This window comes from Dipodomys ordii, unplaced genomic scaffold (genome assembly GCF_000151885.1).
Source record: "Dipodomys ordii isolate 6190 unplaced genomic scaffold, Dord_2.0 Scaffold4, whole genome shotgun sequence".
Taxonomy (NCBI): domain Eukaryota; kingdom Metazoa; phylum Chordata; class Mammalia; order Rodentia; family Heteromyidae; genus Dipodomys; species Dipodomys ordii.
The window spans coordinates 15,915,683-15,936,980 of record NW_012267220.1 but is presented as its reverse complement, the minus strand read 5'-3'; the positions used below and the strand labels follow the sequence as shown (position 1 = coordinate 15,936,980).

The 21,298-nt window shown below is 36.7% G+C and overlaps 1 protein-coding gene across 1 annotated transcript; it reads right to left on the bottom strand.

Annotated features, from left to right (window-relative positions):
• Nucleotides 1–1,878: 1,878 nt before the first annotated feature.
• On the bottom strand, nt 1,879–20,973 carry LOC105992316 (chromosome unknown open reading frame, human C4orf47). The gene is made up of 8 exons (XM_013025148.1): nt 20,904–20,973; nt 18,175–18,355; nt 15,734–15,953; nt 9,372–9,509; nt 9,207–9,282; nt 3,508–3,687; nt 2,679–2,848; nt 1,879–1,999 (listed from the first exon to the last, which is right to left on the bottom strand). Exons 2-8 carry the CDS (start codon nt 18,272–18,274, stop codon nt 1,951–1,953), a joined length of 933 nt encoding a protein of 310 aa, XP_012880602.1. The 5' UTR covers nt 18,275–18,355; nt 20,904–20,973; the 3' UTR covers nt 1,879–1,950.
• Between the last annotated feature and the right edge of the window lie 325 nt (nt 20,974–21,298).

Genomic DNA, 21,298 nt, shown 5'->3' with positions numbered 1-21,298 from the left:
CAGACAGATAGATAGATAGATAAGCGAGCAGATGAATGGACAGACAGCCAGATAGATGGGAATTTATTTTTTATTGTCTACAGCTGGTCTGGTTTTAGTATCAGGAAAATCCTGGTCTTACAAATATTTGTTGAGAAGTGTTCCCTCCTCTGTTTACTGATAGTAGTAGTATAAAGTTAACATTGTCATTCATACTAAATCTAATCCACCAGAGAGATTGGGGTTTTCTAATCTTCTGAGAAGATTTTAAATTGCAAAATGTATTTCATTAATAAATATGGAACTATTCAGGTATTATGTTTTAGTCAGTTTTGGTAAATTGTATGTTCTGAGGGATTTGAGTTTATCATGTAAATTTTTAAATTGTCATGAATTTGTAATATTATGATTTAATGTCCAGAGATCCTGTGATACAATGTGTTATATTGCTGATACTGGTTGTTTGGGGTTGTTTGGCCTATCTAGAGTTTATTTCATTATTCTTTTGTAAAATCAGCTTCTTGCTTCTGGTCTTTCTCTATCAGTTTGCTTGAGTCCATTGATTTGTTTTTCTATTTAATCAATCAGTCCTTAGCTTTCTTTGGGGCTTAATTCATTTCTTTTCTACTTTTTTAAGGAGGAAGGGCCCTTATTTTTCTCTACCATGTATGTTTAAAGCTTTAACTTTCCTTTCAAGGACTTATATAAATGAATTATCTAGTTTGATATGTTTTCATATTCATTTATTCAAAATATTCCTTGTTTCTCTTGTTATTCTCCACTAGATGGAAAATTATAACTGAATTGGATATTTTCAGATACTTTTCTAATTTTAATTTTTCTAATTCTGTTATAATCAGAGAACATGTCTATATAGTTTGTCTTTTACTGAGACTTGTTTTAATTTCCCAGAATATAGTTTACCTTCACTAACACTTAATGTGAACTTAGAATATTCTGCTGTTGTTGCATGAATTGTTTTATAAATATCAACTCAGCACTGACAAGCGCTGAAAAAAAAATCTGTATTTTTACTGGTCTTCTTTCTACTGGTTCTAACAGTTACTGATAGAAGAATAAATAGATTTCATTCTACCTGTTTTTGTTACACATGTATAAAGCACACTGATGTACTTTTCAGCATGTGTATGCCCTGTTGGTGAGCTGACCCCTTTTTATTATTATGAAATGGCTATCCCTGGTGAGATCTCATATTCTGAAGTTTTTGATATAGAAACCATAGGGTTTTTTTTATATTTGCAGAGTATACCTATTTGCATCCTTTTACTTTGTGCTGCGTCAGTAGGGCTGAGGAGGGATGGATGCTCCAGGAGAGGCAGCTGTGCGCAGCTAGGGACAAATACGAAAGACTGCCAACCACAAAGCTCATCCTTCTTTTCCTTGTAAGATGCCAAGCCAATAAGTTCATTCTCATTTCCCTCAACTCATAATCTGTTGCTTTGCATAAGTTAAAAACAGAAGACATGGCACCCTGTATACCCATGCATGATACAATATAAACAAATCTAATTTGTATTTGCTATTGAGCATATTGATAGGTTATGACATTTGAATATCACTATTTAAAATGCCTCGGAGAATAAGCAACTTAAGAATTTGCTGTGCACTTTCTCACCTCCGATCCTTACCACTGCCCCTCCCATCCCCCTTACAATTTCTTAAAACTAAAACTCCTTAAAAATGATAGGCTACATTTCAACATTTACTAGATAGCATATTCTACTTAGAAATATAGATCTAAAGACATAAGTCAGAAAGCCCACTTCAATTATTAGCAAATACTATTTATTAATTGATAGTATTGAAATCAAAAAGAATATCAGAGTTTCAGGTTGAAATTTCTTTGAGATACTTGAGCTATCTGTTCCACATTTTGTATTTTTTTTCCAACAATTAGCTCTTCATAAGGAGTCACTGGTCGTCAGGATCTAAAAGCTACTTGTCTTCCAGTTAATAGGGCTGTACTGAAGCAGTCTTGTAATTATTTGTATTCAGTGTTCTACAATTAGAAAATAACACATAGTTTTATAGTTATATTTTATAGGTAAAAATCTGTGTCCTCTCATAATTTGTTAACATTCTCATAATTTTCTAGCATGCTAATTATCCATAAAATGTTTCCTTCCTTTTATAGTTGTGAATATCTAACCCAGCACCTTGACATGTTATACATGCGAAACATGTAGTCTCCCACTGAGCTATACACATCTTCAGCCCACAAACAAAATATTCTTGTCAACTTAAAACCTTCATCTTTATTAAAGTCAGATATATCAGTAACTCATGCGTGTAATCCTAGCTACATAGGAGGCTGAGATCTGAGGATCCTGGATCAAAGCTAGCCTGGGCAGGAAAGTCTGTGAGACTCCACTATTAATCACAGAAAAAGCCAGAAATAGTGCTGTGGCTCAAGTGGTTACTAGCCTTGAGCAAAAGCTCAGGGACAGAGTCCAATCCCAGAGTTTGAGCCCCAGGACAAGCAAAATAATGATGATGATGATGATGATGATGATGATGATGATGATGATGATGATGATGATGATGATGATACATATATACATACACACATAAAGTCAGAAAGCATAATTTAAGAAGAAGAATTATGGGAAATAAAAGATTTCTTTGAAGTATAAAAGGTAGACACCTTGATTGTTGAGACAAGTAAAAGATCTTCCTACCTTTTGACATTCAAAGCCACTATACTTTCAATTGGTCTGCTTTTTGGTCCATTTGGCGGATGGAAAATCTTCTCACTTTTTCCGACAGGCTCCTTTCTGAATTTAACCACAGCTGGTTCAACAGAATGTGACGGATATGGGTCAAATGTTCCAGCCTTCATTCCACCAGGCTACCAAGAAAAAATAGACTGTCTCATGGGATTTTGTGAAATGCTTCTGCACAATTAGATCTTGAAGAATTTCCTTCATATTTTGGTAGTCTATTGAGTTGGTTTCACATTTTACAAAAGCTATTCTTTATGGACAGGGCTGGGAAAGGTGGGAAGAATGCTGGAAGTGATGACATTGATCAAGATGCATTGTACTCATAAACTGACATGTTGAATTGAAACTCCTTTATACCAGTGATACTGATCAAGATGTACTGCATTTATAAATGGATTTGTTGAATGTACCCCTTTGTACAATTACTTAAAGATACAACTGAAACCAGGCTCTGGTGACTCACTTCTGTAATCCTAACTACTCAGAAGGCTAATATCTGAGACTTGTGGTTTAAAGCCAACCAAGGCAGGAAAAGTATATGAGATTCTTATCTCCAATAAACTACCAAAAAGTCAGAAGTGGAGCTGTGGCTCAACTGGTAAAATCTTAAGCCTTGAGACAAAAAAAAAAAAAAAGCTCAGAGATAATGCCCAGGCCCTGAACTTAAACCCCAGGAGAGGAGGAGGAGGAGGAGGAGGATATAAAAAAGCAACCCTTTTGTACAAGTAATGAAAAGTAATTATTGAAAATGAAAAATGAATTGATTAAAATGAATTTTACTTACTTTTTTCCCAGGAGAAGAGGGTTTAAAAGCACCTGAAAGTAATTCTTTTTTCACTTCTTTTTTGATTGGAGGCAAAGTTTTCTCAAATAAGTAAGGATTAACATCAAAGTAATCCTTTGGGTAAAGATTTAACTTGAATGGAGCCCCCTTCATCAAACGGTGGTGGTCCTCTATGTGTTTCTATAAATTGAATGAAATTACACAGCGTAAGTATTGCAATCTGAAAATAATTTAGAATAAAATACATTTACATTTTAATATAAACATATAGGTTCTATGACATATATTGCTGAATACACTTTTAAATTTTTGTTTTACAAATGAAAAATATGCAATCTCTGAAGAAGTATATGTCTTATTTGTTTGGTGTGTACATGTTTTGAAGCATAGAATGTATTACCGGATCAAAGCTTTACTTTCTGGGCAATATTAATTCTATTTAAAAAATTTGATTGGTCTCTTGTGTACTGTTCAAATCCCAGTTCCTTCTTGCTTTTTAAGGATTTCTCAGAGAATTTTAGAAAGTTACTTAACTTTTATAGTGTTACATCTTCTATAATTGTAAATGAGACTATTCCCCACCCATTAATATGTTGTGAAGAATAAGATAAAATTATGGATCTAAAGCACCCAGTATATATATTACATCCTCAGTTAAATTCATTTTATTACAACAAAAAAGCTTTATTTTTACCTTGTATCTATTTCATATTACAAGATTTTAGCTACTTAGTGCTCAAGTAAAACAAAGATTTATTTTGTACTTACATTGCAATCTTTTTGTAGGACAGTACTAAGTATAAAAATTGCTAGCTGTTAATAAACTAGCAAAATAATTTACATGAAAACAAATTATTTATAAAATTCACTAAATGGGGCTGGGAAGGTGGCTCAGTGGTAGAGCGCTTGCCTTGCATGCCTGAGGCCCTGGGTTCAATTCCTCAGCACCACATAAGCAAAAAGAAAAAGTCGGAAGTAGCTCTGTGACTCTAGTGGTAGAGCGCTAACCTTGAGCTGAAGAGCTGAGGGACAGCGCCCAGGCCCAGAGTTCAGGCCCCACAACCGGACCCCCACCCCAAAAAATTCACTATATATTTTAGCCAGGCCCAAATGATCATGCCTGTAATCCTAGCTACTCAGGAGGCTGAGATCTTAGGATCGCGGTTCAAAGCAAGCCCGGGCAGGAAAGTCCGGGAGACACTAATCTCCAATTTTACCACCAGAAAACCAGAAACAGTGCTATGGCCCAAGTGGTACAATGCTAGCCTTGAGCTAGAGCGCTCAGGGACAGTGCCCAGGCCTAGAGTTCAAGTCCTGTAACTTGAACTCTACACACGCACACACATACACACACACACACATATAAAGACATCTAAGAAATTAACATTGCTGACATTTTATCATTCAACAAACTGAATTTAACTGAAATCTCAAATAGTTACTTGAGAGAAATTATTTTCACTAGTAGGACCACTACCCAAAGCTCTTTTGGATTTGTGTGTGTGTGTGTGTGTGTGTGTGTGTGTGTGTGTGTGAAAATACTGTGCAGAGGGGTTACAATTACATGGGCAAGATAATGAATACATTTCTTTTTTCAGATAAAATATTATAGGTTTATTTAAAACTTAATTCTCACCTTGAGTATGCAAAATACAAACTCCACAAAATGTTCAATTTTTTTACTTTGTAGTTTACAAATATACAAAATAGAAGTTTGCTTAAATTTATATTACATATTTACTAAGGCAAAGAACTATATAGAAAAACACATTTGTTCTGCTTAAGGCATACTTGGGAATAAACCATTGTACAAATTATTGCCCATCTGAAACCACAGTGCATAACAGACTGCATTAAAAAAATGTTAAAAGTAAACCAAGCATAATTCACCTGACTTAGGTCATACACGTAGATCAGAAGACAAAAATACGACAACCCACACTGCCAGAAGAGAATTCAGTATTTTTTTTCAAACCTTTCACGTTGTCTTCCCACGTGGGGAGAGCTCAGCTGGCAAAGCACTACAATCATGTTCACAACAAGACAGCTTGTGAAATGGATAATCAAGAGAAAGGAGGAATCCAAAAAAGACAAAAAATTAAAAAATAAAACAAAAAAATTCAAAGAACAGATGGGGTCTGAGACTGGATCTTCTATCATTCCAATTCTAAATCAACTTGAATATGCCTGAACTTACAAACACCACAATGGGGGTGACCGAAAGCTGTGGATATCAGGGTATAAATTAGATCCCTCAGTTGGGGGGAGGGAGAGTAGGGAAGACCAGAATTCCCTTGAATTGTGCTTTCAGATGCAATATAAATATACAGATCACCTTGTGTTCTCTTAGCCTTCTAAAAGCCATTATTCAGTTAGAAGAAGAGGAAGAAATTTCAGGTACAGAATATGTGTTCTAATAGCCTAAATGATGGTGCTTGGTGAGTCTTGGTTCTAAAGGTACCAAAAGAGGAAGCCAAAGTTCTCAAATTGCTGCATACTTTGACAAGGAATCTATTTTTGTCTTCCTATCTGCATGTATGAGTACATTTCTTATCACGCATTATAGCCTCCTCCTTTGCTTCCCCTTCCCATCCCTTCCCATCTCCCCACCCGCGTCCCCCTACCCAATCCTCCTCCCCACCCCCCACCAAAGTTGTAAAGTTCATTTTCGAAATAACGACTTGTACATCTCATTGTTGCAAGGGTCCACCTGTATCCCTAGTTAAAGGATTTGTTTTTCCCTTCCTCTCCACAAATTATACCAATACCAAGGCAGGGGTTATACCGTGGGGGAGACACATACAAAGCAACAAAGAAATAATCTAATAAATGTGTTAGAAACAATTGCATGAAAGAAAACATTTGAATACATATCCTAGGGTTCATTTCCCTAACATCAACTTATCTGACCTTTTCTGCTTGACTCATACATATACTAGATATTGCAAATAAAGGAAACCATGGAACCTATGTTTCTTGGGCCTGGCTTACTTCACTTTAATATAATTTTTTCCAAGTCTTTCCATTTCTTAACAAATGGGACAATGTCATTCTTTCTGATGGAGGCATTCCATTGTGTATATATACCACATTTTCTTGCTCCATTCATCTACTGAGGGTCATCTGGGTTGGTTCCATATCTTAGCTATGGTAAATAATGCTGCAATAAACATAGTTGTGCTGGTAGCTTTAGTGTGGTCTTGTTTGTGAACATTTGGTTAAATGCCCAAAAGTGGGATTGCTGGGTCATAGAGGAGCTCTATGTGGAGTCTTTTGAGGAACCTCCATACTGCTTTCCAAAGTGGTTGAACAAGTTTACACTCCCACCAACAATGCAGTAAGGTTCCCTTCTGTCCATATCCCCTCCAGCATCTGTTGTTATTAGAGTTCTTGATTATAGCCATTCTAACTGGGGTGAGGTGGTATCTCAATGTTTTGATTTGCATTTCTTTTATGGCTAGGAAGGTTGAGCATTTCTTCATGTGTCTATTGGCCATCCTTCTTTCCTCTTCAGAGAAGTTTCTCTTTAAGTCTTTAGCCCACTTATTTCTTGGGCAGTTGTTTCTTTGAAGATTTATGGTTGGGGGATTTAATTTTTTGAGTTCCAGATATATTTTAGATATGAGACCCTTGTCCATTGTATGGCTAGTGAAAATCTTCTCCCAATCTGTGGGCTTTCTATTAATCTTGCTAGCTATGTCCTTTGCCATGCAGAAGCTCTGCAATTTCATGCAATCCCATTTGTCCAACCTTTCTTTGATTTCTTGTGTTTCTGGGTTTCTATTAAGAAAATTTCGGCCTGTGCCAAGGAGACCTAGGGTTTCTCCTATTCCATCCTGTAATGTTTTCAGGGTGTCTGCTGTGACTCCGAAGTCTTTGATCCATTTGGAGTTGATTCTGGTGCAGGGTGATATATAAGGATCTAGGTTTAGTTTTCTACAAGTAGTTAACCAGCAAGTAGTTTGCCAGCACCATTTACTTTAAAAACTTGAAAAAGGAAATCAAAACAGAACTTAGAAAGTGGCAAAAACTCCCATGCTCCTGGATTGGAAAGATCATCGTGAAAATGGAAATACTTCCCAAAGCTATGTACAAATTCAATGTGATACCTATCAATATTCCAACCTCATTCTTCAAGGAAATAGAAGAGGCAAAAAAAATTCATATGGAACAATAAAAGACCCTGAATAGCAAAAATGATCCTCAACAGAAAGAGCAGTGCTGGAGGAATATCAATACCAAATTTCAAACTCTACTACAAAGCCATAGTAATCAAAACAGCTTGGTACTGGCACAAGAACAGACCTCAGGACCAATAAAATAGAATGGAAAACCCAGAAATGAACCTACAGACCTATAGCCATCTAATCTTTGATAAGGAAACTAAAAAAATAGAATGGAAGAAAGACAGCCTCTTCCGTAAATGGTGCTGGCAAAATTGGTTAACTATTTGTAGAAAACTAAAGCTAGACCCTTATATATTACCCTGCACCAGAATCAACTCCAAATGGATCAAAGACCTCGGAGTCAAAGCAGACACTCTGAAAACATTACAGGATGGAATAGGAGAAACCCTAGGTCTCCTTGGCACAGACCAAAATTTTCTTTTAGATTTTTTTTTCAATCCTTTTAAGATTTTTTTTCCCTGCTCCTCTGTGCCCTGTTCCTTTCTCCACTCTGCAAGACTTTGACCAGTTCTTTGCATCTGCCCTCTCCATCCCATATCACCAAGTGGTACTGACCATTTATTCTATGTATATTTTGGGCATAGCATATTTCAAATTTAGATTTCATAGGAATCACTTTTTAAGCTATTTAAGTTATAAATATATTCTGTATGTTCCATCAATTTGAAGACACCCTTAATGATTCTGATGCATGTTATTATTAGGTTAATATTTAAGGATTGTGTTTTTACTCAGTGTGATTATTGTTATCAGAAAATATGGTATATTTTATAATGACACCTGAACTAGACTCCTCAGTGAGTACTGAACACAGAGAAAAGATCCTTCTGAAAGAATGGGTGGTAACGGTGTCTAGTTCTGACACAGAGCTGGGTTCAGGAGAGATCTCAGTAGCTATGCAGAAACTTCATGATTCACAGGGTATGGAATAAAATACCCCAAAAAGTTTTGCCTCATTAGTAATTATTTGCCCTAGATCTAGCCCAGCTCTTGTCCCACTTAATATTAAACATTTAAGTGATTTAACTACCTTCCAAAGTACAACCCAAGAATATAAAAATACAAAAATATACAGCACTCAACAAGGCCAAAGCTTCCAGTGCCTGCCTGAATATTACTAATAAGGCAAAGTAGGGAAATTTGCCATTATGTTCCTAAGCATAAGATATAAGACATGTGGTAGAGACGAGGCTGCAGATTTAGACATGACTCCACTAAAAAGCAAATAAACAAACTGGATCCGGCCAAGTTAACAGACTTACAGCTAGTTCAGAGAAATTCAAGACAGATGTGAACAACAACAGCAGGAGATACAAATTCATCCTGGAAAGAACAGACAGGATCTAAAGCAAAACCAGAAAACTCCCAACAGGAAAATTAAAATGATTACCAATTTATAAGCGCCTATCTACTATTGCCTCAGTGATACAAAGAGATGAAACCAAACAGTCTGATCACAAGTAAATCTTCAAAGTCAGACAATAAGATTTGAAAAGTTACAAGTTATTTTACCTTATAATTTACTTTCGCCTCATCATAAAAATCAGCAGAGTGTGATAATTGCTTGCCTATTGTCACATTTGCATAGCTAAAGGAGGGAAAATAAGCAATGGTGAGTTATACAGGGTTTTTTTTTAAATTCAAAACAAATACATAAAGCAATGCAGAGTGCCTTACCCATATCCAGTTCCTTTCTTTCCTGGGTTTGTGTATAAATTCTTTCCAGGTGGTTCATACTTATCCTTAGGTTTTGCCTGTGCACTGAAGAATGGGATTGGACCACCTATTGTTCCATAGTAACTTCCCAATCCACACCTTCATGAAAAATGGGGTTGGTTTGGAAAAATGAAGAGGTTAAATATTTCACTGAAAATGTTTCAAATACTGATTTTTTTTAAAAAGGTATATAAAGGGATTGGCCCACTTGACTCTAGTAAGCAAACCAGAACCTCTTTCTGTTCACTTTAATCTATTTTCCTAATTTTTCAAAGGCAATTTTTTCTTTTGTGCCAGTCTTGAAGCTTGAACTCAGGGTCTGGACACTGTCCCTGAGCTTCTTTGTGCTCGAAGCCAGCACTCTAGCACTTGAGCCACAGTGCCTCTTCCTGCTTTTTCTGGAAATAAAAGTCTCAAGGTCTGAGCTGGCTTTGAACTGCAATCCTCGGAGCTCAGACTCCTGAGCAGCCAGTGCCCGGCTAACGTCACACATTTTGAGATATGCTTTTGATTTTTTAATGTATGTTTCAAATGTTCCACATAAATAAAACTTTACATATAAAATATCATAATCTAGGCTATTAGGATGGTTCCCATTTGTCTAGTAGCCTATAAACAGAATTTTAGTGTTTTTAGATGACTTTTTAGGCATTTTTAGGCAAGTTGGTTAACAAATGATTTATTCTGAAAAGTATACTTTCAAAATATATAGTTCAAAATGTTACTGTTGGACAGAAAAAACCATAACATTGTTTGATTACATCTAAGTTATATAATCAAACAATTTATTACCCAGCACTGTTTTATCAAATGTTTTCTTTACATTTTTTTATAAATTTGAAAGAATAATTAATGCATTAACAATCATATTAATTTCCAAGTTACCACTTAAATAAACAAGTTTTTACATTAATGAAATAGTCTACAAAAATGAAATACCATACATTTATGTTAAATTTTTTTAAACCAAACCTGGTTCCAGTGGCTCACACCTAGAATCCTAGCTACTCAGGAAGCAGAGATCAAGAGGATCATGGTTCAAGACCAGCCTGGGTACAAAGTTCACAAGACCATGTCTCCACCAGTTGTTGAGTGCAGTAGGTGTACCTATCAGCTAGCTACAAAGGAGAATGAAATCAGAAAGATTATGGTTCAGGCCAAAATGGTCTAAAATGTTTGGGCGACTACATCTCAGTGGAAGAAGCTGTGCAGGGTGATGTGTACCTGTCATCAAGCTCCTACAGGAAGTCTAAAATAGGAGATTCACTGTCCAACCATGTGTTCTGACAAAAAGCCAAACAGCTAGTACAAAAAAGGGCTGGAGGCATGGCTAAGTAGTAGAGGCCCCAGGTTCAAACCCCAGTACTGAAAACATAAATTTGGTACAATATTAACATTAATTGCCTATTTTTATTAACTCCTACTTATGATCATAGGTGACAACATTTTTTAATGGAATGAGGAATAATATTATGTAAGGATATTACAGTGAAAAAGAATTCTAGACTAGCTTTAACTAGAACATGATTAAAGCAATCACTGAAAGTCTCTACATTTAGAATGTATTCAATGCCTGTGGCTGGGGGAGGGTAGAAAATGGGAGGCTGGATTGATCAATACACACTGTATGAATTTGTTGGAACCCATTAATATATGCAATGAATATATGATAATAAAAATGTTTCATGGATTTTTTGTCAGTACTGAGGCTTGAACTTGGGACCTCATGCTCTTGCTCAGCTTTTCTACTCAAATCTCGTGCTCAACCACTTGAGCCACACCTCCACTTCAGCTTTTACCCAATTAGATGGAGATAAGAGTCTCAAGGACTTTTCTGCCCCAATTGGCTTTGAATCATGAGTTTCAGTTCTATGCCTCCTGAGTAACTGGCACCTGGAAAAAACAATGATGATACTTAATAAAAAATAAAATCTGTCAGTAGGAAGTATATATGAATAAAATAATCATGAAGAAGAAAATATCTCTGTCTCCATACTTTGATGTTGAGTAAGTGGCTATATCAGGGCTGCTTATTTAAATCATCCATCTCTCTTTTTGGAAACACTTTCTATATCCCACCAAATTACAAGTTTTTATTTTGTATCTATGAATTTTTCAAATAAAGGAAAGCTAATCTAGTTATAAAATTGTTATTGCTTAATGAACAAATATAGGCACATTATAAGTTAGTGTATCAGTGTGTCAATTCAAAGTTACTACCATTATCTGTGTGTCAATTCAAAGTCACTACCATAAGTAAAAGTTTATTACAAGTAGTAGAAAGACTGAGCAACAAGAAAACATAATTTAAAAGGTAAAACATGGAAAAATAATGAAGTAATGACAAAAAGAAACACAAACAAGGCCATTCTAAAGCTACCAGCACAACTCCGTTTATTGCAGCATTATTTGCCATAGCTAAGATATGGAACCAACCCAGGTGCCACTCAGTAGATGAATGGATCAAGATAATGGAATTCTGTACCTTCATCAGAAAGAATGACATGGCCCCATTTGTTAAAAAATGGAAAGACTTGGAAAATTCATATTAAGTGAAGTAAGCCAGACCCAAAGAAACATAGGTCCCATGGTTTCCCTTATTTGCAATAACTAGTATATATCTGAGTCAAGCAGAAAAGGTCAGATAAGTTGATGTTAGGCGAAATGAACCCCATAAGGGCTCAAATGTTTTTTTTTTCTTTCTTGCTATTGTTTCTCACATATTTATAAGGTATTTCTTTGTTGCTTTGTATGTCCCTCTCCCACGGTATAACCCCTGTTTTCACTGTATTTGATGTTGGTATAATTTGTGGAAGGGAAGGGAAAAAACAAATTGTTTAAATAGGGATACAGGTGGACCCATTGCAACAATGAGATGTACAAGACGTTATGTCGAAAAACGAACTTTACAACTTTGCCGCGGGGTGGGGGTGGAGGGACAGGAGAGGCTGGGGGAATAGTGGGTGGGGGAGGTGGGAAGGGATGGTAAGGGGAAACAAAGGAGGAGGCAACAATGCTTGATAAGAAATGTACTCATTGTAATTGTAACCCCTCTGTACCATATTTTCATAATTTAAAAAAAAAAGATGATGCTAAGTGAAATGAACCCCAAGATATGGACACAAAAGTCCTTTCTTTGTTCTTGTTGTTTTCAATGTACTATGTGATTTTTTTGTTTCCTTTGTATGTTCTTCCCCGCTGTGGTATATCTCCTGTTATCACTGTACTTGATGTTGGTATCCTGCATCTTGTATATACATTTGTCTAATTTGGGGAGGGGAGGGGGAATAGCAAAACATTGAAACAAGGAGACAGGATGGCCCATTGCAACAATGATATAAGACGGTATATTGGAAATGGACTTTACAACTTTGGACAGGGGTGGGGGGAGGAGGGAGGGAAGGGATAGTGGGAGAACAAGGGAAGGGAAGGGGTAACAATGCTCAAGAAGGAATGTACTCATTGTACAGTATCTTTACAAGAAAATAAAATGTTTAAAAAGAGCAAATATAATTCTCATTTTTCTGATATTAATACAACACTTAAAAATTAGAAATGAAATGGGTAGTAAAATAACCTTTTTCTGCAGAAATTTAAAAGCTAGCAAATAGAAACTCTTGGAAAAATAACAGAACATAATTTAAGCTCTTCTTAAAACAATAATAAGGAGAATATTTATTTTATGATGGAACCTAAATAATGCAAGTAAAACAATGTGCTTAGGAAATTTCTAAAATCTAAAAATGTTATGGTAATTAAAAGAAAGCAATAAATTAAATAGGGCTCTCAGTAAAATGTACTGAAGGTATAGTATTCTGAATTAAAGCAAGAGGAATTAATACTTATAAGCAGAGAATAAAAAAGAAAAATTTTACATTCAAATATTAGACTATTTAAAACTATTATCTTTGGGCTGGGAAGGTGACTCAGTGGCAGAGTGCTTGCCTTGCATGCATGAGGCCCGGGTTCAATTCCTCAGTCCACATAAGCAGAAAAAGCCGGAAATGCACTGTGGCTCAAGTGGTAGAGCACTAGCCTTGAGCTGAATTGCTGAGCTGAGTCTGCCCAGGCCCAGAGTTCAGGCCCCATGACCAACAGAAAAAAAAACTATTATCTTTGAAAATTATGGTAAAAACAGGTAATGTGTTATCATACATAATGAGAAAAGATAATATACATGTTTAATGTGATAAGAGAAAAATTAACTGGAAAAGATGAAAGAATATTCACTTTGTATAACTGATGATCAATGTATTATAAACTTTTATGAAGCTTGTAATGTCTGAAGCAAACTAATATACCAAATTTGGTGATTTGAAATCTAATCATTTGGTTTCCAAAGGTAATAAAGGACTGATTTCAAGACTTGTCTCAGAAAAGCCCAAGATCTAAATATTTTTGCAGAACTCAACCAAATCTCTAAAGTCAAGCTCTTGAAGTTATTTTAATTTTCCAATTTTTATTAGATAAATGTATATTAAAATGTGGCCAAATTGTATAATAAAAATATCCAAGAAACTTCAACTTCTCAGTGAAATGTTCCAAAATTAAGTGTGAACATTTAATTATGCATATTAAATAAGAAGCACAGCATAAGAAATTGAATGATATGCTAACTTTTGAGGTGGAATGTGTATCTGTGTGTATGTATGCTTGAATTTGTGGTCATGTACCTTAACATAATGAGATGTTTACTGCCTTATTAAATGGGAGTGAATATCTAAATAGAGGAGAGTTTTTTGTTATACATCTTGACAACTTGATATGTGAGATATTTAACTGTGTTATTCATCAACCAATAAATAACTTGAAGGAAAAACAAGAAACACAGTTCAACATTTATAACTAGAAAAATGAAGAAGTTCAAGAAACAAAAATAATATTTAAAATAAATAGTCACACCTATTGAAAGTATTGAAAAATAAAATACTAAGCCCTGAGGAGAGTTTCAATGGAAAATGTACTCACTCCTAATAAAGAGCATAATTTTTGCAGAGAAGACAAGATTGCTTGTTAGAAGTAAGTCTGAATGATGGAAACGTAGTAAGAGCCTATCGCCAGGGCTTCACACTTGTATTGCTAGCTCAGAAGCCCGAGGGATCTAGAGACTCACAGTTTGAGGCCAGCACAGACAGAAAAGTTTGCTAGACTCCAACACCAAAATAAACAGCAAAAGAAGAGTTGGAGGAAGGCTCAAGTGGTTAAGTGCCAGCCTACCAAGAGCAACGCCTTGAGTGCAGGCCTCAGTACCTCCAAAAAAGGAAGAAAAAAAAAGAGGAAAAAAGTATTTCTATTAAAGAAAATATAGCAAGTAAGCACCAAATAAGACTAAGCAATCCTATCATAAATTCTAAATCAAAAGAGTCAATAGTATGAATGAATGATATTCTAAATCTTAGCTTTATAACATAATATAATATAGACTACCCAGTCTTACTCTTTAAGACATTTAATGATTAAAAAAAAGAAACTTTCGCATTAATAACTGTCAAACTATTGTTAAATCTCTAGAGTGCATCATCACAGTGATTTTATTGTTTTTATCAGCACACGTTAAATTGTACAAGAGGATTTCATTGGGACATTTCCACAAATGTAAAACAATGTATCGTAATTGATTTCACCCCCTGATCACTCTCCTAGCCCCCTCCCCCTTCTTTAAACAATTTCAACAGATTTTAACATTCCATTCTCAAATGTACAAAAAGAAACTCCATTAACCATATTCATCCTCATTCACTCATCTCAGTGACTTAAAAATACTGTATTTCTTATACACTAATTTTTTCATCAAAAAAGATTCCTCTTAATTTCTCCTAATTCCATCTTTAAAATCTGTATCTTTAAAATACTTGAGTACAAAAGTAATGAAGAATATAAAGGTGATAAACCAAGATAATTTTTCCCCTGATTTGTCTCTTGCGAAGTTCTTGAACAAATTTATCTCCATCATTTAGTTGGCTTTATCATATGCTCTAATAGTGACAAAGATAATTAAAAATTAGCATGGAAGTGGCGCTGTGGCTCAAGCAGTAGAGCACTCGCCTTGAGCTGAAGAGTGCAGGGACAGCACCCAAGCCCAGAGTTCAAGCCCCACGACCAACAAAAAAATAAAAATAAATAAAAATAAAAATTAGTATGATTATGGGAATATATTTCCAGTTACCTGCTAACTTCAATTGCCCAATACACAAACTAGCCTACAAATCACACTAAATATGGACTATCATTTGGAAGTCCTACAGAAAAACATACATGTTTTTTCAGTTAGATGGGAAAAAGTGCAAAAAGTGTATTGAAGACATTTCTGCCCGAACACTTACGGCTTCTTCCCTCCGCTACTGGGGATGAAGGCTCTGGTTATATTCTTTTTGGCTTCTTCCATCATAGCCCGTCTCCTCACTTGATTCATATTTATATAGCCTTCACCTTCAAAAATCCTTGAAAACTGAGGATCAAAATAACCTGCCTGGAGGGCTGATATTGCTTTGGATCCCCCAGGTAGCATCTGTCTATTTTTGGTTGCAGCCTCATTAAATGCTCCTTTAAAAACAAAGAAAAAATTGTAATTTTGAAATTTAGTAATTAAAGGCATAAAAATCTTTTATATCAGAAAAGTTTCCAATGTGATTGAGGACAGTTATGAGTTTGAGCTCTATAAACACTGTTTCAATATGTCTACTGAAATCTATGTTAAATGAAGTATTGACAACCCAGGTGCTGGTGGCTCGTGCCTGCAATCCTAGCCTCTGGGGAGACTGAGATCGGAGACTGGTGTTTTGAAGTCAGCCCAGGCAGGTAAGTCCAGAGACTCTCCTATTAACTACCAAAAAGCTGGAAGTGGAGCTGTGAGTTGAGTGGTAGAGTGTTAGTCTTGAGCAAAAAGGCTAGGGACAGTGTCCAAGGTCCTGAGTTCAAGCCCAACACCAGAAAAAAAGAGAAGGAAGGAAGGAAGGAAAGAAGGAAGGAAGCAAGCAAGGAAGCAAGGAAGAAAGGGAGGAAGGGAGGGAGGGAGGGAGGGAGGGAAGGGAAGGAAGGGAAGGGAAGGAAGGGAAGGAAGGAGGGAGGGAGGGAGAGAAAGGAAAGGAAGGAGGGAAGGAGCAAGGGAGGAAGGTAAGAAGGAAGGAAAGAAGGGAGGGAGGGAGGGAGGAAAGAATGAAGGAAGGAAGGAAGGAAGGAAGGGAGAGAGATGGAGGGAGGGAGGGAGGAGGGAAGGAGGCATTAAAATCTAAGAGATTCTTTTTGTTTTTTTTTATTGTGAAAATACCGTACAGAGGGGTTACAATTATAAAATCTAAGAGATTTTATCTGAACAAGTGGGATTAAATGTTACGCATTCTGAATTCTAGAGGTAAAAGAGAACTTAAGGATCACCTAACCCAATGTTTCTCCAGCAACTGGGAAACAGTGTTTGTGTGTGATCAGTAAGAATATACAGGCTGGAGAGAACAGTGTAGCTCCAAACTGGAGCGATTCTGCCCCTAAGGATATCCTCAGAACACACGAGGGCTATGTCCACCTATGAACAAGAATGGTTCATAGATTTTTATTTGTTTGTTTTTGTCAGTCATGGGGCTTGAACTTGGGGCCTAGGCATTGTCTGCTGAGCTCTTTTACTCAAGCCTGGCATTCTACCACAGCACCACTTTCTGGTGATTAATTGGAGATAAAAGTCTCAATGGACTTTCCTGCTCAGGCTGGCTTTGAATTGCCATCCTCAGATGCCAGCCTCCTGAGTAGCAAGAATTACAGGCATGAGCCACTAGCACTCTGCTTGGTTCATAGATCTTTAATAACATTTACTAATTGTACAAGGCAGGAGGGCACTTCTGGGCTTAATCATCAAAAACAAGACACAGCCCAAATGCTCATCAACAGAACAAACTTTTAAATTGTTGTGTTTGTATAAAAAATACTAGCATCCCAGTAATTTGGTTTAAAAGCAGTTTGTAAATATTTAGAACATTTATAGTTTGAATGTGGGACAGCTTAATTTGGGAAGTCTTAAAATAGGAAAACATTTTTTGAAGTGCATACAACCCATAGTTCAAGTGGTTAATAACATGTGAATTCGGATCACCAAAAGGTGATACGTTTAATATGCAACTCAAATTCAATAATACAAATATCTTGACAATGCCTTCTTTTAGCACTTGGTCACCCCATTCCCTTCCACAGACAGAGTAAATATTGGATAGCCTTTTTGTCATTTTTAATGCTTAGCAAAAAATGTTTATCTTGGTTTTTTAAATTTTCACATTTTATCTTGACATATTTCCATATCAGAGCATTTTTCTTTGTCACAATAATTTCTAGATGTCAATAAATTTAACTAACACATACAAAGTGTACATTTAGGCATTTTAATGATAACTTTTCTATAAATTCCCTCAGCTTTTTTCATTTAGCATTTCAGTTTTCAGGAAAGTGGTAATGGAGAGCCTTTTGGGATACAAGTGGAAATGTTGTTTGCATAGTCTCATGTCCATTCCATCTTAAAACAAAATATTCTTGGAGAAACTTCCTAGGAACCTTTATGGAAAGAAATGAAATTACTTTTGAGAACAACAAAGAAAAGTCAAGGAAGTAATACAATGAGCTTCCTACTCTTGGAAAGTTAAGTCGTCTCTTAACTGTATTGTCTTGGTTAGAACTCAGTACTGTAATACACAGACCACTAAAATAGCATTTACCTTACATATTAAGTACAATTGTTTTACAGAACACACTCGCTATTCAGCCATATGCTACCAAATATACTTACGATTATATGATGATACATATTTATCACCAACAGTTACGTATTCCATCTCGCTGAAGAGGCCTATCCTCTCCATGTCTGTTTTCCCTCCTTCAGCAGGCATGATTGCTTCTTAAACTGGCAACGTCTAAAGCTTCCTTAAAGCTGCTAGGCAGCAACTCTTAAAACAAATTATTGCTTTACACTGAAAATAAGAGGAAAAACTTTAGCCAAAAAGTGGTTACTAAATTTCAACCCAAGTTATTTTCAGCTAAGATTTCTAATATTTACTATAAAACAATAGGGGTGACAGTGAACAAAATACATTATACTCATAAATGGACATGTTGAATTAAAATCACTATGTACAACTATGTAATTAATAATAATAATAGTATCCCAAACTACTGGGAAAAGAATCTGCTTGGCTGTGTGGAGAATAACACCAGGAATCAAAATTATCACCAAGAAGACAGCCTTTGCCTCTATGTGAAATGCATACAAATTACCAAGGAACATGTATGATAGCATCTTCTGATTATTTGTTGGAAATAAAATTACTACCATGTAGTAGAAACATGGATAAGTGATATGCTTTAAGAAGTTCATATAGATTTTTAAAACCATAATTATATGTAGTAGGCATAGTTGGGATGAATTTGACATCCTACATTTGTCTATAATATTGAAACTTATAACAGCTTTTCAGAATGCACAGCACATATAAGTACTGCCCTGCAGTATGTGGGGGATTTCTTTTCAAATTTAAATGAATATAAGAAATGAGTCACTGGCACCATTAGTTCATTAATGGGATGAGGAAGGGAGAAGACAGTGGTTTAGGCAAAATGAAAATACAAACAACTAAACAGACAACACTTTGTGATGAATTAGGAATATGTAAAGCTCAGACCCTAGTGAGATTGCTTTAGAAATGATTTCACAAACAAAAGGTGAAATATCACATTCAACGTGCAAGTATTACTTTAGAAATTAATATTTTAATTACATACATTCTTAAAAGGAAGCCAAATGAGCTAATAACACTTTCATATCAATGCTTATTTTTTTTCAGCATAAACTACAATGTGGGCCCAGGCATGCATTAGTGAACAAACATAGTGACCTATGGAGTTCATGCTAGGACCAATGATAAGCACTCTCCCTAGAGGCCTAGTTTGCTATTGATACTTTGTTGCTATTATCCTCGTTTTCAGAATAAGGGGATGGAGCACAAGTAGGTCAGTAAGTGTAGGTGATACTCGAAGTTCACAGGGAGACTTGAGCACAGATGACAGTACAGTCCATTCTCAGTAAGTGGCCCTTGGATACAGATCAAGGCTATATCACCTGGCCAAACTCCTGTTCTACCTCCAAAACAAGTTAAGAACCTGAGTTCAAAGTAAGCTGTTTCCATGCTCCTTGATATGCTTACCTATTTGCAACTATGGTTTATCTATGTGTGAATCATTGCTAATTTGCTGCATCAAAGGGCAAATGTAGATTCAGTTAAGAAAAAAAAAAATACCCTACCCATCAGACCTCTTCCTCTACCGAGTACACTTGAAGACTTTAAACATCAGTGGTACTTGGTTAAAGATTGTTTCGTTGCTTTATATTGCCCATGCAAAGCCTTAAGGATTTAAGTACACAAGGCCCACTAGCAGTCAGTGATATATGTTGCCACTGAAATTCTACACACCCTACTCCCCTTTTCAGGGTGGTTTTTTAAAATAAGGTCTAGCCTTCAAATAAAGATCCTCTCATCATGGCCGACAAAATGCTTGGATAGGGCACTCTGATTGGGCTTCTCGTTCTAATTCTCAGGTTGGGTAATAAGCAACAGTGCTATTGCACTTTTTTTGTTATCCGGGTTCTTTTTTGTGCCTTCTCTGTCCCCACATCCCAATTAACACTGATCTTTCTTTCAGACTGCTTGTTTTTCACTTCTTTATCCTATCATAGCAGCATGCTCATCTCCTGTCAGGTTTTCATCATGGTTTTTCTAATGGGTCATCGTTTTACAGCTCCAACATAAGAAATTTGTTTTGGTCTACTATACAAATCTAGTAGACTGGAAAATAAGTGCAACACAAAAGGAGTCTATTTCCCCACTACACTGTGGTTCTTCTTCACTACTTTTTGGGGGACTTATTTATGCTACCCAGGTTGGATTTAAACTACTGGTTCAAGCTGGGACTACAGATGGTTTGCTACCCCACAACTGGGGTAGCAACCCTGGGGGCAATTTTGGCTCTACTTTACCATATTCCGGTCTATGTAATGTCGGGCATACAATTAAGTCAGCCAGAGAGGAAGGCAGGGAGGAAAAGTGGTTGCCTTTGACGTTTTTCCCCTACTTAATTCTCCTAAATTTTTATTGAGCAGCGTTCACACATCCATCCATCCATTCACTCATTGAACAGATGCTTTGCAAACTCTCCTTCGAGGCGGGTTCCCAGTAGGAAAATTGAGACTGCAAAAGGCATAGATCTCCTCCCCAACAAGTATTACAATCCAGAAGTATAACAAGAGTGGAGAATGGCAAGTTCCCCACAAAAGGTGTGTGGCCAGCGTGCCGTGGATGGGATGCTGTACAAGACGAATGCTCCGACTGAGGCGGTGGGCAAATTCATGGTCGCTGGGGAGGTACCGAGTCGCCAGGTATCTAGGTATTTAAGGGACCCCTGGTGTCCGCGGGGTCACCTCTTCCAAGGGGACTGGATCCGACCACCCAGATAAGACTGTCCCACCTTCAGACCGGATTAACTCCGCTGCAGCAGCCGCGAGGGCGCGCTCTACGCTAAGCACGAGCACCCCGGGGAATGGCTGCCCAGTCCTTTCGGAGCGTTCTTCCCCTGGCTGGCCTTTGTTGTGCGGCGTTGCCATGGGTACGGGAGAATCCAATTCCAGTTCGCTTCGGGAAGGCACGAGAGGAGCTCGAACGCGCATCAGAAAAGACAAAGAGTGATTTACGATCAATAGCAATCAATAGTCCTCAGAATATTCAAACAACTCAACAGGAAGAAGTCTTCCTTTTCCCGCGCTTCCAGCCAGCAGCGAGGAGGCACAGAGTGGTACGCTCCACAACGTCGTGCTGCTGGGCATGCTGGGAGTTGTAGTCTGGAAGTCCAAACCCTGCCTCGTA

What these genes read in the sequence shown, in the direction of transcription:
- LOC105992316 (XM_013025148.1), bottom strand. Translation starts at nt 18,274, where the DNA reads ATGCCTGCTGAAGGAGGGAAAACAGACATGGAGAGGATAGGCCTCTTC. An exon ending in AGGCGAAAGTAAATTATAAG is followed by an intron (nt 3,688 to 9,206) that starts GTAAAATAACTT and finishes TTCAATTTATAG; the next exon opens with AAACACATAGAGGACCACCA. An exon ending in GTGGCTTTGAATGTCAAAAG is followed by an intron (nt 2,000 to 2,678) that starts GTAGGAAGATCT and finishes TTCTAATTGTAG; the next exon opens with AACACTGAATACAAATAATT.